This window comes from Myotis myotis, unplaced genomic scaffold (assembly GCF_014108235.1).
Source record: "Myotis myotis isolate mMyoMyo1 unplaced genomic scaffold, mMyoMyo1.p scaffold_m19_p_1, whole genome shotgun sequence".
Classification (NCBI taxonomy): Eukaryota; Metazoa; Chordata; class Mammalia; order Chiroptera; family Vespertilionidae; genus Myotis; species Myotis myotis.
The window spans coordinates 8,848,833-8,867,200 of NW_023416313.1; the positions used below are offsets into that span (position 1 = coordinate 8,848,833).

At 48.8% G+C, this 18,368-nt stretch overlaps 1 protein-coding gene across 1 annotated transcript; it reads right to left on the bottom strand.

The window, feature by feature from the left end:
- Positions 1-309: 309 nt before the first annotated feature.
- On the bottom strand, positions 310-18,310 carry QDPR (quinoid dihydropteridine reductase). Its single transcript, XM_036329515.1, has 7 exons — positions 18,153-18,310; positions 15,274-15,366; positions 11,991-12,087; positions 8,438-8,578; positions 3,391-3,499; positions 2,528-2,611; positions 310-951 (listed from the first exon to the last, which is right to left on the bottom strand). The coding sequence occupies exons 1-7, from the start codon at positions 18,249-18,251 to the stop codon at positions 846-848; spliced, it is 729 nt and encodes a 242-aa protein (XP_036185408.1). The 5' UTR covers positions 18,252-18,310; the 3' UTR covers positions 310-845.
- Between the last annotated feature and the right edge of the window lie 58 nt (positions 18,311-18,368).

Sequence of the window (18,368 nt, forward strand, 5' to 3'; positions counted from 1 at the left end):
AGCTCGGTTTGTCAGCATTTTGAAAAACCCTAACTTAACTCTGGTGCCGTGTCACATATAGAAATTTTTTGATATTTGCAACCATAGTAAAACAAAGACTTATATTTTTGATATTCATTTTATATATTTAAATGCCATTTAACAAAGAAAAATCAACCAAAAAAATGAGTTTGTGTGTCACCTCTGACACGCGTGTCATAGGTTCGCCATCACTGGTCTGCCCCCTTGCGAATACAGCAGACTAGAGCCGCTAGCAGCCCGTGATTCTAGCACACAACTGTGTATAAGACGTGCTTTGATTACAGAAGATAACACAATCAACGAAGTGCATTTATTAGGAAGATAACTCCAAGTCATCACGAGTGGCGACCGCACAGGGAAAAGATGCCTGACAGAGTCCATGGATTTCGCTTACACCACAAAAGGAGTTTTAAGGCAGTTTACTTCAACGCTGCAAAAACTACATCTGTGACAGAAACCTAACACTCAAATGTCCCCAATGCCAACAAATCTCTGAACCAGTCAAGCCGACAGCCACTGTCAGGGGCAGATAAACAGTTTCAAAAGCCACTCAACGTGACCCCGACCCAGAGGGGCCCAAACCTAGGTGGTTAATACAGATGGACCACAGCGCCACCTGTAGGCCTCCCCACACACGGTTCTATTTCACATGAACATTACATTTACATTGTGTCTTAGGAAAGCAAATGCACATTAGGTGAGAGAAAAACAGGTGTCACCATCTCGAACCACAAACAGGACTACAGAAAACACGGGGCCAGAGGCGGCTACACTGAGATACGCCGACTTTTCTGGCAGGCCCCTCGCAGGCACTGAGAGGAAGCTTAAAAATACGCGGGGGTAAGTTCCGTCTTCCCCTCCGTCGTCACCACCTGGATCAGGCTCCCTGAGCTTGGCCGGTTTTTCTCTGTGATCCAGTCATGGAAGGTTCTAGAACAAACAAGAAAAGCATTACATTTTAAAAGCAAAAATCTAACATGTGCTTATATTCCCATCAACGGCTTGTAGTCCCATCAACAGCTTGGGAGCTGCCATGAAAAGCCACTAAGGCAGTGGTCCTGAACCTTCCTAATGCCGCGGCCCTTTAATACAGTTCCTCATGTTGGGTGACCCCCAACCATAAAATTATTTTCGTTGCTACTTCATAACTGTAATTTTGCTACTGTTATGAATCGTCATGTAAATATCTGATATGCCGGATATATTTTCATTGTTACAAATTGAACATAATTAAAGCATAGTGATTAATCACAAAAACAATATGTAATTATATATGTGTTTTCCGATGGTCTTAGGCGACCCCTGTGAAAGGGTCGTTTGACCCCTAAAGGGGTCGAGACGCACAGGTTGAGAACCGCTGCACTAAGGCACCCCGGACACATAACCAGGTCCCCATGATTTCAGCACTTTACTCCTTCTACTTTTCGAGTGGCAGGAGCTGGCAAGATTTGAAGGTTCATTTTTGTATTTTCCTGCATTGTTGGAATATGTTATAACACAGTGGTATGATTTTACGTAATTTAAAAAAAAAGCACTTTAGCCCTGACCGGTTTGGCTCAGTGGATAGAGCGTCAGCCTTCGTACTAAAGGGTCCCGGGTTCGATTCTGATCAAGGGCATGTACCTTGGTTGCAGGCACATCCCCAGTAGGGAGTGTGCAGGAGGCAGCTGATCGATGTTTCTCTCTCATTGATGTTTCTAACTCTCTATCCTTCTCCTTTCCTCTCTGTAAAAAAATCAATAAAATATTTTTTTTTTATAAAAAAAGCACTTTAGTTCATACGCTGCTATATTACCTTCCCAGAAATTTGAAACAGAGAAAGAAGAAACTCATTTTTTTTTTTATAACAAACATATAAGGAACACCTACAACTGTATCAAGCAATGGGAAAAAAGTACAAAAAATGGACTTTTACAATAAAATACATTAAATGCTAGAACAGGGGCATTTACTAACTCTGTGTGGGGAGGGGCAACCAACCCTACTTGAGGGTGTCAGGGAGAAAAGGCATCAGAAATCCAGGAGGTTGAACACAGAGCTGATGCTTTTTAAAACCTCTCCTGTGGCTGTTGAGTACACCATCCCTCTACCAGTCCCCCATCCGGGACTCTGCACCCCTTTAACCGGACAGCACTCAGAGCTCCTGGGACATTCCTGAGTGCCAGGCTGGGCCTTCTGGACCAGAACTGAAGTTCAACTGCCATGTCTCCGGAGCTCCACCCTGAGTGTCGAACAAGCCCGGGGAAGGGACAGGATCCAAAAGCCAAGCGCCACTGCAACTCCCTGACATCTGCGATAGGTCATGCCCCTGTCTCTGGGGGCGGGGCAGGGCTGGGACACTCTCCCGGCCCATGGACGCCCCCCCAACTGTGTAAGATTCACACTGATGTACCAGGTACACTCAGAGGCCAGTGAGCTCCCAGGCCACCCGTGTGGCTATGCGCAGGGGCACAGCGAGGGGCTGGAGCCGCCCGGGCACTGGCATTAGTATGTCTGTGATACTCACTCCACGAGGAAGTCCAAGGGCGTCCAGGAGCTGAAGTCGGCCTCGGGCATGGACTTCCTGTTCATCGGGGTGTCGAGGGTAATCCTGCGGTGCAGAGATAAGCCTGTCATTGGTATCTCCCCTCGGTAGCCCGGCCTCCTCGGCCAGGAGAACACACCGAGAGCCCCCAACACCACGGCTGGCAGCATCGCACGTGGAGGTATCACGTGGACAATCAGAGCAAAGCCAGGAAGCCGCTGCACACACAGAGGTCAAGTCCGAGTGCAATTCAGGGAGGCGCTTTGTGAAGCCCCCATTACGAAGACAGGAACCAAGTGGAAGACCCACATTTTGCCTTATTTTGTTAAATACAGTCTTCCCGACCGGCATGGCTCAGTGGTTGAGCACTGAGCATTGACCGATGAACCAGGAGGTCACGGTTAGGTCAATTCCTGGTCAGGGCACGTGCCCAGGTTGCGGGGGGTGTGCAGGAGGCAGCCAATTGATGATTCTCTTTCATCATTGATGTTTCTCTCTCTCTCCCTCTCCCTTCCTCTCTGAAATCAATAAAAACGTATCTTTTTTTAAAAAAAAAAAAAAAGACAGAACTACAAGTATTCAAATAAAATGTGTGAACTAAGCTGAATCAGGGAAAAGGGGGAAACAGATGGGAGGAAGGAAATAAAAACAAGAAAGAGGCAGGACAGACAGACCCGCCCATCGGCCAGTCCACCACTCTGGCCGCCAGGCTCACCAACACCAGAAGAAGGCTCTTCAGGGGTGAATTTTAGAGCCAAGGTGAGGGCACACACGCGTCCCTGGGGAAACGGCTCCAGGCCACGGGGACTCTAGGCAGAGGTGGGCAGGGGGGGCAGAGCACTTACGGGAGCACCGCGATGGCCGCAGCCCCGGGCGGCATGCCGCTGTTCTTCCCCGCGAGGCTCTGGCACAGCTGATGGACGGCGCCCTTGGCCATGCCGTAGCCGATCATCCCTGGGAAATGGAGAGAAAACGGTTCCGTGAGCACTGGCCACCGCTGGTGTGCCCGAAGGCCACCACGCCAGGGTCCAGAGGAGGCCAGGAAGAAGGGCAGGATGGACATCTATGGAGAGAGCATGGAAGGCACGTAACGTTTCAAGTGCACCGACTGTCACCTGACAGTTAACGTTTACCACAAAAGCTGTAAGTTGAGCCTTTTTATTTTTACTGTTGAGAACATCAAGGCTCAGACAGGGTAAGTGACACGCCCAAGCTCACACACACACACTTGCACTGACGCCCGCCCCCACCCACCCCCACCCCCCAGAGGTGAAGGGCCAGTCAAGAGCTGGGTTCTGAACCCCCAGATTGTTAATTGCTTGTGAGCAAAATCGAGCTGTCATTTGGAGTCAGGCTGCACAGGTTCAAATCCAAGCTCTTCCACTTACCACTAAAGAAATCCTGTGCTAGTTCTCATTGCCTTGCTAGCCTCAGTTACCTCATCTGTAAAATGGGAATGAAGTACTTAATTCTGAGCTCAGCACACAGTAGGTGCTCAATAAATGTTTCCCATCAAATTCATAGAAGTAACATGCCCAGGCGTCCACCTCCCTGGGTAAAGTGTGAGCAATGCTGACATACGTATACAACGCTGCCCACTAGTCTTCGTTTGCCCCCACTGACCAGTGAATGCTTGCTGCCTGAACAAGGCGCGCCTTTCCTTAGGCCAGGTTTCCGCCTGCTCTGCAGACATATGGCAGGAGCAGGGTCTCTCCTCTCCACAGTCCCCCACACACCTAGCTGTGGACGCTCACTAAATGCTGTGAACACCTCTCCTCCTCCACAAAACTTCTTCAGGAGTCAGCAGCCTCTTTAAAAGCTCCCGGCAAGCATGCTCTTGAAAGCAAAACAGCTGAGGAGGCAGCAAAGGTCCAGAGGGAGGTGGGGATCACATCCCTGCCGAGGAACCAATCACTGAACTGCTTCCACAGCAACCTCGGATTGCAAAAGCAGGTCAAGGTCTCAAACGGTTATTTAGAAGCATAAGCAGAATATTTCACCATCCCAGGCTTCTCTGTTTAATCAGGGGCCGGGGGCCACCAGTGGTAGAAAGATCGCACAAACTCTGCAGGGGTTCAAAGCATATGACTCTCATTCATCCAGCCCCGACCCCAGCACACTCCAGCGCTCACTCTTCATTCTATTCGAACAACCTGAGAGAGGATCTGATGAAGAAAGAAACAAGCGCCCAGCTGGCGTGGCTCAGTGGTTGAGTGTCGACCTATGAACCAGGAGGTCATGGTTCGATTCCCAATCAAGGGCACATGCCCAGGTTTCGGGCTTGATCCCCAGTAGTGGGCATGCAGGAGGCAGCCTATCAATGATTCTCTCATCATTGATGTTTCTCTCTCTCACTCTCCCTTCCTCTCTGAAATCAGTAAAAATATTTTTTGAAACAAGCAACCCGCAATCCTAATGGTTTAATTCTACAGAATTCTACACAATGCAAGTAAGGACATCATTTGCAAGAAATTCTGGAAAAAAGTATTTTATAAGAAGATAAGTACTTTCTTCCCAATTATAAAATGATCAAGGTAGTCAGTCCCTCAAGACTGATTTCCAAACACAACAAAACAAAAGCGATCACTAGCATTTAACACAGTTTATCCTCCAGAAGGTGACCTACAAATACAGCCTTGGAAATAAGAGGGTGGGTTTTCTCAGTATGTTTCCGTTTTTGAACAACTTTTCTTGGGTTTAAAGGATGACAGCCTCTTCGTCATTTACTTTCAAATTATACATAGATTTCCCCAGATTTTTCTAGGGTCTGAACCAAAGCTGAAAAATTTCATGACTCAGATAAATTTAACAATACCTAACTCAGAACTTAAAGATGAACACAGTTATGAACATCTGCAGCAAACGTAGCTGAGCAAGAGTAAGTCTGAAATAATCATGCCAGTTCACTTTTACCACTGACTCCGTCATACCTTTCTAAGCCATTCACATCCATTAAGGTGTTTGCAACTCCTAACTGCCACATAGAATATTTTATTATTTATCCCCATTTTACAGATGGCACTATTGAGCCTTAGAGAGGTTAAGTAACTTGCCAAATATCACACAATAGGTGGCAAGATCACCAGAGACATCCAACCTGTGCAGTCCCAGAGCCTGCACTCTTAACCAGTATCCAAAACTATGAACAAAAAGATATTTACAAACCAAAGGAAAGTAGGAGAGTGTTCTGTCCTTCAGAAAAATTAGTCTTTCAAGTCTTGGGGTTTTTTCTTTTTTAAATGTCAAGCTGCTACTCATTTCGCTACTTACTTTCCAGTGCCTGTTCTCCGTCACCTTTAATAAAAACCAGAACTCAACCAAGCTAGCATCTGACATTTACACAGCTTTAATGATTGCAATAGACATGGACGGGTGAGATCATAGGCTCTGAGACTCGTAGTAAAAAAAACAAGAGACAAGAAATTGTTGGTTCCTAAGAGCCTCGCAGTTCAGCGAGTTGCATTAAAATGGAAAAAGGTGCCCTAGCTGGTTTGGCTCAGTGGATAAAGCGTCGGCCTGTGGACTGAAGGGTCCCAGGTTCGATTCCGGTCAAGGGTATATGCCTGGGTTGTGGGCTCGATCCCCAGCGGGGGGTGTGCAGGAGGCCGCCAATCAATGATCCTCTCTCATCATTGATGTTTCGATCTCTCTCTCCTTCCTTCCTCTCTGAAATCAATAAAAAATATTTTTTTTAAAAAAAGTGGAAAAAGGTGCTCAAGCTCTCCAGCACACCAAAGAGGCCGAAAAGCAGCCCCCGCTTTTATTAAAGAAGAGTTCCACTTAGGTAGTAGAGGTGGACACTTTCTGCCTCTGGGCTGTCCCCCGCAAACCGGCACTTAAGTTCCTTTAACCCTACCTGAAAGGGAGTATTATAGGTTGAATTGTGCCCCCTAAATTCATATGTTAAAGTCCTAAACCCCCGTACCTCAGAATGTGACTGTACTTGGAAGTGGGGTCTTTAAAGAGGTCATCAAGTTAAAATGAGGTCATTAGGGTGGGTGCTACCGGTGTCCTTATAAGAAGAGGAGACTGGACCCAGATGGGCACAGAGCATGCAAGGACACAGGAGAAAGACAGCCATTGACAAACCAAGGAAAGAGGCACCAGGAAGAAATCAAGAAATCGACCCTGCCGAAACCGGTTTGGCTCGGTGGATAGAGCGTTGGCCTGCGGACTGAAGGGTCCCAGGTTCGATTCCGGTCAAGGGCATGTACGTGGGTTGTGGGCACATCCCCAGTGGGGGATGTGCAGGAGGCAGCTGATCGATGTTTCTCTCTCATCGATGTTTCTGACTATCTCTCTCCCTTCCTCTCTGTAAAAAGTCAATAAAATATAAAAAAAAAAAAAGAAAGAAAGAAAGAAAGAAATCGACCCTGCTGACACCCTGATCTTGAACTTCCAGCCTCTAGAATTATGAGACGAGTGTCTGTTGTTTAAGCCGCAGGGGAACTTGGTTATGGCAGCCCTAGGACTAACACCAGGAGCAGAACATGCGAACAGAACTTGGATCTGCCTGATGCACTGGGAAAAGCACAGTTTAGAAGTGATGGGTTCTGGTTCAAAGCAAGGTTACAACTTACTTACCGCAGAAACCCAGGCAAGTGAATGAACCGTGCTCCGCTCTAGCTCCCTTACCTACAAACTGAGAAAGATCTCGAATGCCATCGGCCCCAGGATCCCATGAGAATACACGGAAGTGAACTGGCCTACGAGAAACTGGCCCTGTGCTGGGCACCTCGCACCTGTTAAGGCCTCCAGCGCTTACAGCTGCTCCTCAAGGCCGACGCTACTGTCACTAGTTACAGCGACTCCGGCAGAAATCTGGTCAGATACGGGATTTGTTCAAGGCCACCCATCTAGGACGAAGAATGCACCCCGGCCTCTCTTACTCTATCACCCACACTATTCTCGGGGGCCGAGCTGCTTCCCTGGGACACATAAGCACAACGTGATGGCGATAATACATGTTTATGATCTAACTAGAGGCCCGGTGCACAAATTTGTGCACGGGGGGGGGGGAGGGGTCCCTCTGGGTGGCCTGCAGGGATCGGGCTGAAACCCGCACTCCAATGCCGCCTGCGGCTCCTACCTGCCGCTCCCGCTCATCCCAGCCCCACTGTGCCTGCCGCAGGCTGGTGCCCAATCAGTCCCGATAGGGGGAGGCTCGTGCTGCCACAGCAATGCTCACCAGCCATGAGCCCTGCATCTGGTGCCCTCCCAAGGGGAGTGGCCTGCTGGATCAGGCTGAAACTGGCTCTCCGACATCCACTGAGGGGTCCCGGATTACGAGAGGACATAGGCCAGACTGGGGGACCCCACCAGTGCACAATCGAGCTGGGGAGAGACCATGGGAGGGCTCCAGGAAATGTCCAGCCCATCTGGCTAAATCCTGATTGGATGGACCCCAGCAGCAAGCTAACCTACCAGTCGGAGCATCTGCCCTCTGGTGGTCAGCGCACATCATGGCGGCTGGTCAATAGGTTGACTGGCTGCCCCCTGGTGGTCAGTGCACATCATAGCTAGCGGTTGAGCAGCCTTAGCATATCATCAGCATGTTACACTTTGATTCGTTGTTTGGTTGTTCTGCCGTTTGGTATATTTGCATATTACCCTTTTATTATATAGGATTTGTACTTACTCCAGCACCATTCATACCCAGAGTGGATCATGGATAAATAAACCAGACTGGAGGGGGGTAAAGGGGCAGATGGCAGCATTCCTTAACCACCAGGAAGATGAGGAATTCAGGAAGCAAAGGAAGCAAAACCCACCCACACAAAGCACCCCAGAAGGGAAAGGGCTTCAACATTCCCCGTGTCATCGAAGTGCCCCGCAGCCCCAGCGAGCAAGCACTAGCACTCCCATTTCACAGAGGGGGAAATGGAGGCTCACCAGGAGTCCCATCCAGGGCGGCCTTGGCACCCGCCAAGGTCAGGAGGCCTCCATCCTTGAGGTGCTTGGTGGCCAGGTGGCTGGAGATGGTGGACGTCCACATGCTCTGCTTCCACATGAGGTCGCAGTTTTTGAAGAGAGCTGAGGGAGGAAACACAGGTGGGCTCAGCCTCGGCAGGAGGAGCCTGACAGCTGAGTCGCTCAGGGCGCAGACACTGGGGAAGCACCAGCCTCTCCCACCCCGACAGGGTCTGGTACGAGCAGCAAGGGCTCTGAGGTCAGAGACACAGGTTCGAATCCAGGCCACCAGTCCCAGCTTACTCACCTGGAAACTGGCCACATTTCAGCCAGCAACTGCAGACTGTGAACAGTCTGCAGGACTGCCCATCAGAGAGGGTCCTGCTTTAGGTGGGCGTTAGGTTTGTAATAGAACCTGCATGCCTAAGTCAGGTTTGACTGATGATAAAAAGCTGAGGGGCCATTACCACAAGGACATAGAGGGCTTTCACAAAGCTACATCATTTTCAAGGCCAAAAGTTTAATGCTGACTTTAAAGACCCTTTAAAAGAAAGCTGAGCCCTGGCCAGTGTGGCGCAATAGTTAGAACGTCAGCCCACACACCGAAGGGCTGCAGGTTCGATTCCGGTCAAGGGCACATACTTGGTTTGCAGGGGTGCTCCCTGCCCCCGGTTGGGAGGCAACCAGTCGATGTGTCTCTCTCACATTGATGTTTCTCTCTCTCTTTCTCCCTGTCCATCCCTCCCTCCGTTCCACTCTCTCTGAAAAGCAACAGAAAAAATATCCTCAGGTGAGGATTAACAAAAACAAAAAAAGCTGAAATGATAACATTTCACACTTACTTTAACTCTCTGGCCTCACTAAAAATGCAAGAAGAAGCAAGTAGTGACGTGTAACTTTGGCAGCTGGGCGGGCGGCTGTCCCCTTCCCCCCCCACCACAAGGCACAAAGATCCCAGTGAGGCTGTGCCCATGGCCCAGGAAGGAAGCCCCCATCCAGCGGGGGTCTTCCCCCAGGGACAACCAGGGATCGTGTTTCCCTGCAGAAAAGGACTAGAAAAAAACTGATGGACCCACACTTACCACTCCTTGTCCCCAAAATACACCAAGGGCCACCAGGGTGTTTTGCCCAAACCCCACAAAATATCAGTTTCACATCCTGCCGGGAGCCGGTCCATGCTTGCTGTTTCAAGGGACCTGGCATATATGGCATACTGTTCTTAATATGTTTGCTCACCTTCTTGGCACTATGTGTTTTAACCAAGGTCTCTGAGAAAGGTTGTTTCCCCAGGTAGGGATTTTCCCCTGAAGTTAGGGAGGGAATAAAACCTCTTAACTAAGTGCCAGGTGGGTAATTAATCACTTTAACTACGAACAATTGTGCTTAAGCTACATAATCTTTACTCCCTGGAATGAAGATAAGAAACGCCCTAACCTTTGTAATAGAGATTGATAGGATTGAATCAACTGGTATAAATACAGATGCAACAAGACAGCAAGAGACAGAACTCAGAACACAGGACTTAGAACACAGAACTTAGAACACAGAACTAAGAAGACAGAACCTACACACAGAACTCAGAAGACAGAACCAAGAGAAGACAGAACCTACACAGAACTAGAGACAGAAGAACTTCGCTGGAGAGAACATGGCAAAAGATCCTGGACTGAACCTGACTACAGAAATGGGCAAGAGAACCTGACTAGAACCTGGTGACTGAACCTGGCTGGAGAACCTGGACTGAACCTGGCTGGAGAACCTAGCAAGAGAACATGGACACAGAACCTGGCTGGAGATCTGAAGCAGAACCTCTCTGGAGATCCAGACCAGAACTTGGCTGGAGATCCTGGCTGGAGATCCTGGCTAGGCTGCTGATCAACTGAACGCTGCCTCCATGTCATTCCTTCTTTGCCGACTCCGTCCACACCTTTGGGGACCCCTGGACCCGCTGGGGTTGGACCCCGGCAACATCCAAGTGTGGTTCACAGAAAATCAATTCCTTTTTACACAGCTTTGGCTAATACATGTAGAAGGAATGACAGAATTAGGACACTACCATTCTCCACCCCCGTCTGGAATCACTGACTCGGGCAGGGATAATCCATAGATGCTTAACACCCTTGGGTTATAGAAATCTGGGATTCGCAAGGTGTTTGGGAAGAGGATACTTACACACGATGCCAAAGCACAGTCCCCCGGGTTGCTTACTAATTGCAAACAGAAAACAGACCTTTACAATGGAAGCCTATCAGCGGCCACCTTAACCCATTGGCAAACGGGGCATCACTGGGGGTGATAGGGCCATCTGACATGGCGACAGTCCCACTGGGATTAGTAAGAAGTACACATGACTCAGGAAGAATTCTCACCTCCAAGATGCTTAACCTGATCCTAAGCAAGTCCCAGACCTAAATTCCAGTGCACCGGAAATACTCGGGCTAGATGAACTAGGTAAAGACACCTTAGAGAAACAGTGAGATACATTCATATGAAAACTGCCCTGCCTCACCAAGTGTATCACCTGGGGGGGAAAAATTCTACATTAAGAGACTAAAAACAACAACAAAAGGAGGCATAAACCCTGATGTTTAGGGGGGGAAAAACCCTCTAAAAGCTCTGGAATAAATTGGGGAATTTGAATGCAGGTTAGATATTATTAATCTTACAGAATGACTATTACTTTCCTTAGCTATGATAGCAGTATTATGATGATGTAGGAAAACGAGCATATTCTTTGGAGATGCATGCTGAAATCAGCAAAGTGTTCATTTACTTGCAGCAAGTGGTTAACAAAAAAATGCCCACACAGAGCACCCCTGCGGAGAGCCAGGGAGCACGGACAGCAATGTCAGCAGTTACCGAATCCAGATGGAGGGGGTGGGTGCTCCCTGAACTCTTCTTCCAGCTTTTCCGTGTGTTTGCAAATGTTCATAATAAAAAGTTGGAAAATGGCCCTGACCAGTTTGGCTCAGTGGAGAGAACGTAGGCCTGCAGACTGAAAGGTCCCAGGTTCAATTCCAGTCAAAGGCATGTACCTTGGTTGCGGTCACATCCCCAGTAGGGAGTGTGCAGGAGGCAGCTGACCCATGTTTCTCTCTCATCAATGTTTCTAACTCTCTATCCCTCTCCCTTCCTCTCTGTAAAAAATCAATAAACTTTAAAAAAAGAGTTGGAAGATGTACTCAGCATTGATACAAGCTCAATGTTGAGTCCTTCTGACATGTGGAAGGATCTCTCCAAGTCATACACATCCCCCGATCCCCAGGAATAAGCCCTGTGAGATTAGGGCGGGAACAATGCTGATTTCATCCTGCCTTTACACCTCCAGCTCAATGTCCGCTCCCCTAACCCTGTTGATGGGGAGTTGCTTCTCCAGCTGTGAAAAGGGGTAGTCGTCCCTACCTCACAGAGCTACTCTACAGCGTCTGGGAGACACGCAGGGAAACATCTGGCCTGGCACACAGAACCGACCCAGTCCCCGCCCCCCGGACAAAGAGCAGAGCGGAGTGAATGATCAACTCGGAAAAGGACTCACACTTGGACTTGGCATTGCCCCCGGCCCAGCCTCCAGCCACACAAAGGATTGCGTCCACCTTCTCTTCACCCAGGAGCTTCCCGACATCAGCAGTTACCTGAACCGAAAAGGACGGAAAGAGGCGTAAATCGCCCGGGAAACCTAAACAGGCTGACGCCTTCAGACACATCAGTTTATTTTTCACTTTCTCCGAAGACGGGTAACAGCACCTGGCAAGGAACACTTTGAAAACTAAATGTAGGACAAACCTACGATGACCATTTGGGTTAGTAAAGCCCACCTACATTTCAATGTGATTTTTATAAAGCAATCTAGAATCTTCTTTTTAATTTTTATTGATTTCAGAGAGGAAGGGAAATAGAAACATCAATGATGAGAATCATTGATCTGCTGCCTCCTGCATGCACCCTACTGGTGATTGAGCCCACAACCCCAGCATGTGCCCTGACCAGGAATCAAACCGTGACCTCCAGGTTCATTGGTCAATGCTCAACCACTGAGCAACACCGGCTGGGCCCTCCCTCCATTCTTAAGCCTTGTCCTGTTGCCAAGAGCCCAGAGCCCAGAGCCCAGGGGCTGGAAGTTGGATCACCTCCCCTGACATCTGTTCTACTTTTTAGGAAAGCAGGAAGCCCACAATAACAATGCAACTGTTTGACTTTTTTTATTTTTTACATCTAGGCATTTTTAAATTCCTCCCCCTTAAATGTTGCTTTCTGCCCAAGTTTTCTATAAATAAATGTCATGCCTTCCTGGCTTCTGCATCTCTTCACTGTCACTAGTGAACTGCTGCCCAGGGGGCCAATTTTATATGTATTAGGGTTGAATTTCCTCTTCTAGAGCTTCACAAACAAAAACTAGATGTTGTGCTATTGTCCAGAAAATTCCTAACTGGGGGATGGAGGGGGGAGGAAGAGGAAGAGAAGTTAAAGAGTTTAAAAGTTCTGTAGAGTCAAGTCTCAGATACAAGCAGCTTCACATTCAAAAAGCACAAAGACATCAGCATCCGCAACTAACAAGAGCAGAGGAGACACTGACTGCAGGAACCACTCTGCCAGCGGCTCTCAGAGCCCAGGGCTCCCTTGCACTTAATTCCAGCTTTGGTTACTTTATTCGCATGGAGCTGCTTTGCTGCAAGGAAGGCAGCTTAGCATGCAGTTAGGAGAGCAGGCATCCAACCCCCACTGCCCGGTTCAAATCCTGGCTGTGCCACCTCCCATCTGTTTGACCAGAGCAAATACCAGGGCCTCTCTGTGCCTCAGACTCCCCATTCCTAAAAGGAAGATAAATTAGAAACTTTGTTCTGAGGGGTTACAGACATTCAGCAAGTTAATGTGAATAAAGCCCTCAGAATGATGCCTGACACAATGCCATGTCCATTAAAGCCAATAGTGCAGGAAACATCGGGACCAGGTTATGGAAAGTAAGGAAAGAGGCCTTGGCCAGTGTGGCTCAGTCGGTTGAGTGCTGTCCCAGGCACCTAAAGGTCTCTGGTTAAATTCCCAGTCAGGGCACATATCCAGGTTGTGTGTTCAATCCCTGCATACAGGAGGCAACCGATCAATGTTCCTCTCTCACATCGATGTTTCTCCCTCCCCCTGCCTCTTTGTCTAAAATCAATAAAATAAAATAAAATAAAAACGTATTTTAAAAAGAGAACAGTAACAGCAGCAAAAATCTACCTTCTGGAATAAGGCAGCTGGCTTTTTATATTCTAGCCCCGTGGTCAGCAAACTGCGGCTCGCGAGCCACATGCGGCTCTTTGGCCCCTTGAGTGTGGCTCTTCCTAAGCCTTAGGAGGACCCTAATTAAGTTAATAACAATGTACCTACCTATATAGTTTCAGTTTAAAAAATTTGGCTCTCAAAAGAAATTTCAGTCGTTGTACTGTTGATATTTGGCTCTGTTGGCTAATGAGTTTGCCGACCACTGTTCTAGCCTATGTCAAACCGATGCTTTAGAAAGACGAAGTGAGCAGGACAGCATGCTCATGGGTTTATTTTAAATTTATACATGTGCATGTCTGGAGCAATGGACTGAAAGGAAATCTCACAACACGTTAACTGCATAATGGGACTAGACACGATTTCCCCCTTCTCTTTATTTTACTCTACTTCCTATATCAGACATGCATCACTTGTAACATTTTTAAATGTGTTATAAAAAATGGCTAAGGAAAAAAAAAAAAAAAAATGGCTAAGGACCACAAAACCTCCGGCCCGCAACCGTGTTTAGATTACTCGGGAAAGTGCAACTAAACAAAAAACAGAGCCTGGACTTATTCACGTTGTTCATGAGTCGTTCACAAGTCTCTTGTTGGGCGATTCATGCTCCTCCACCAACCAAATAGCGTATGTATCTGAAACTCAGTCCCTTGGCTGTAAAGGGGGCTGCCACCCCTGCCGCCTGCCTCACAGGGTGCCTGTGTAAACACAGCCCATCACACGAAGAAGGATGTCACTTCCTGGGGGATGTGGGCTGGAGCCCTGGCGCCAGGACCCCAGAAAGCACGTCCTTCGGGCGGTCTGTGGGAGCCACTTACGAGCATCTCAGCTACTGATACCTACACATCCATCGAGCTGCTGAGAGAGCTTCCTGCTGGGGAGGAACATTGTCTCAGGGTCACAGGGGGGAGTGCACCAGTGACTGAAATATTTACAGTTTTTGTTTGATTTCTTGGTTATGATAAGCACATCATTGTATAATTCAAAATAACCTGTTTCATTGGTATTCTTGCTTTGAACTAGGGATCTCCACTTTTTTAGAATGCACCCTAAATAAGTAATCAGAGATGGGGACAAGGATGTTCACCACTTGTTAATGGTAAAAGTAAAAAATTACAAAAATGTTAAATGTACATGTGGAAACTAAAAATTGTGGCCAATCCACAATATAAAAAAATTACATGTTGACACAGAGGGTTTTTATTTTTAAGAGATTGAAGAAGTACTGAAATGAAATAAAATGTTATTTAAAAATGTTAAAAGCTGATCATAAAATATCAAACACAAGATGATTTCAATCTGTAACACTAATAGGATCCATAGGAAAGACAAGAAAATCGGCCCAAATGTGAATACTCAGCTAGCTAGACATAAATTATGGGTAATATATCTTCATTATATTTTTTCCACTTTTTCCAAATTTCCCTCAATGGGTACACATGGCTTTTGTAATTAGAGAAATAATACTCGAAAAAGGGAAGGACACATGGCCAGTGGAGACCTATTCCCAGGGCTCCCCCGACACAGGCTTGCGGGGGGGGGGCCTTTTCTGGAATTACCTGGTCAGCCTGCTCGGTAAACGAGTCTGTCATTCTAACGATGACACTCGCGCTGGCCTCTTCATTCTCCACCACGTCGATGCTGGCCACCCACTGGAGTGAAGAAGGAAACAGCTTTGGTCAGAGACAATAGTTGCGATTCCTTTAAAGATCCATGCCCAGAAATGGGGGCTGTGGGGGCAGGTGACAGGCTTAGAGGAAAACCCACTAGAGAAAGGATCCAGCTACTGACCTCTCGCACATACGGGGACGTCTGACCTAAGCCAGTCTACCCCAGCCCAGCTCAGCCCAGCCCATTCCGCCTCCGAACTCCTCATCTTCCTCTACTTCCACTCTCAACTCTGAAAGCCAAACCCTGAACTTCCAGAGAACCCCCCGCCCAACCAGGGTCCGCAAACTTTTTCTGTAAAGGGTCAGAGAGGAAATATTTTCGGCTTTAATGGCCCTATGGTCTCCGTTGCAACTGCTCAACTCCTCTGTTATAACGAGAAAACAGCCACAGGCCACAGGCGAACGAATGAGCGTGCCTGTGTTCCAATAAAACTTCAAGTGCCAAAGTATGAATTTCATATAATTTTCACACGTCACAGGATATTCCTCTTTTAACCTCTTTTCAACCATTGAACAATGTGAAACCAGTCTTAGCTCTTGGGCGGTACAAAAACAGACAGCAGGCTGGATCTGGCCCGTGCAGGGCGAGAGTTTTGGACCCCTGCCCCCAGCACAGAGGGAGGGAGATCAGGCAGACCAGGTTTGAATCCTGCCTCTGTCATACAGTGGCTTTCTCCAGCTCATGCTCTGCAGAGGGTCCTCGCCTGCACAGTGGGGTTAGCAATAAACTTGGTTAGTGTGAGAATTAAATGAAACAGAGAAGGCTGCAGCTGCCAGCCCAGGTACACATGGCTCTTACTCGGAGAGGGCCAGGGCCCTGAGGCCTGAAGGCCCGGAGATAAAGATCTCTATCAAGCTTTGGAGAACACAGCTTCCATTCAAGAACACTCACCACTTCTGTCACCAGCATGGGAGAGACTGACACAAAGACAAGGTTCCATCCCAGAGCTCCCAGGAATGAAGGGAGTGGGGACAAAGGTAAATCAGTTCACAAATCAAAGGTAAAGCAGTGCCTCCATCAGGGGGAAGTGCCCCCCCACCCCGAAGGGGAAAGCACAGTCCTCGCATCTGTAACCCGTGGATACCAACAGGACTACGTAGTAAAATTACTGCACAGAATAAAAGAAACGAAGAGGACGTAAGGGATCTGGTATATAGGAACACAGTGCCTGGCCTGGCTGGAATCCTTAAACCTTACAATGGTCACCACCTCCCATCTATGCAGACTTCCTAGCTTCCAGAGCAGGTGTGCGGCAGGAAGGGGTGGTGTGTTTAGAATTCCTTAGAAGCATATTCCTATACCAGAGTCTGAGCCAGAAGAAAACCCTGGGACCCTCTCTCTCTGGCCCCAGGGCACCCTCACCCAGCAGCTGCTGCGGCTGTGCTAACTGATCCCTCAGGACAACTCCCCAGAGCTCCAGCATGGACTTTGAGCGAGTGACAGCTGCAGCAGGAAGACACAGGGCAGTCTCCACTGGGAACGCACTGATCCCCGCTGCGAGGCTGGGGTCAGGGTTCCTGGCCTGCGACCAGCTCTGTTCCTACATGGCCACCTTCAGGGAGTAAACCTGATTTGCAAAGTAACTGAAATCGGCTACTCATCAAAGAAGCTTCCTGTGTTTGAAGGGCTGAGCCTTCGCAGTACCAGGTCCAATGGAGCTAAAAGAGCAGGAGTCTAGATCAGTATCTCAATAACAGAGGGGAGAGGAACTGCTCTCCCCTTCTAGATTCTTCCAGCTGGCCTAATAATGAAATCAACATGAGATAATAACAAGGGAAAATAACTAAATTTAATTGCATATGTACATATGGGAACCCCACACAGATAAGGGCAGAAACAGAAAGTTAAAATGAAGTATAAGTTACATTCTGAGCTAAGGATGAGGCTACGGTACCTTGGGGACTCAGAGCGGCGAAAGGTCATTCAAAGGACATAAGAAAAGCAGATGTTCAGTAATCAGAAGTTTGCACTGCCCTATACATTGGTCCTAAAAAATATTTTTCTGGTGATGACTCTTATTACGAGCAAGGCCCCTAATTTAAAATTTTTAAGGGAGAGGTAAAAGTTTCTCTTGAACCCACAGGGTCTCTAGCCTTCGGTTCAAAATAATTCACGTGCCAAAGTGACATATCTTGGGGAAGCCTCTCGTGAACCCCTTCAATATACAAAATAAATATACCAATAATAGCTAACATTTAAACATCTTTTACCAGGAGTCAGGTAAATTTACACGCTAGGGCACCAATGACCTCATTTCATCCTCACAACTCCCCTAAGGGGCAAATACTATCATTATCCCCATATTACAGACGAGGAAACGGGTTCGTGGAAGTTAAGTTCACGGTAGCAGGACTAGTAACCAGGATCAGGCGGCAGAGTTTCCCAATCCTTCCTTCTTCTCTCTCCCTGGCCCCTCACCTGCGCTCCTCTTCCTCCGGCTCTGCAATTCTCCCCTGAGTCATGCCGGGCTTCCCGGGACCGGCGGCGGCGGAGACCCAGGGGCAGCCGCCCCCACCCGCTTGGCGCAAAGGCCGAACCCACGGCCGGGGTGGGCGCACACGCGGAGGCCGGAGCAGACGTGCAGACTTGTGTATGCACTTCCAAGCACCCGTGTGGGGGCGGGGGGGCACATGGACCCCCAGCTTCCTCCAGACCGGCCTCCCAGGATGCACCGGAAGGCCCCCGGCACCCCAATCACCATCGCCCCCGACCGCCACCCAGGCCGCCCCTCCAAGGCACAGCCCGGGCGCCCCGCCCGCGGACTCACCCAGTTGCGGGCCCGGAACGCCTGCACGCAGCGGGAGCCCAGCGCGCCCCGGCCGCCGTACACCAGCACCCGGCGCGCCTCGCCCGCCGCCGCCGCCATCCTGCGCCTCCCGCGGGTCCCGCTGCTCCGATCGCCCGAGCCCGCACGCCACGCCCCTGCGCGCCCCGCCACGCCCCGCCCCGCCCCGCCCCGGCCGGCCAACCAGCCGAGAGGAAC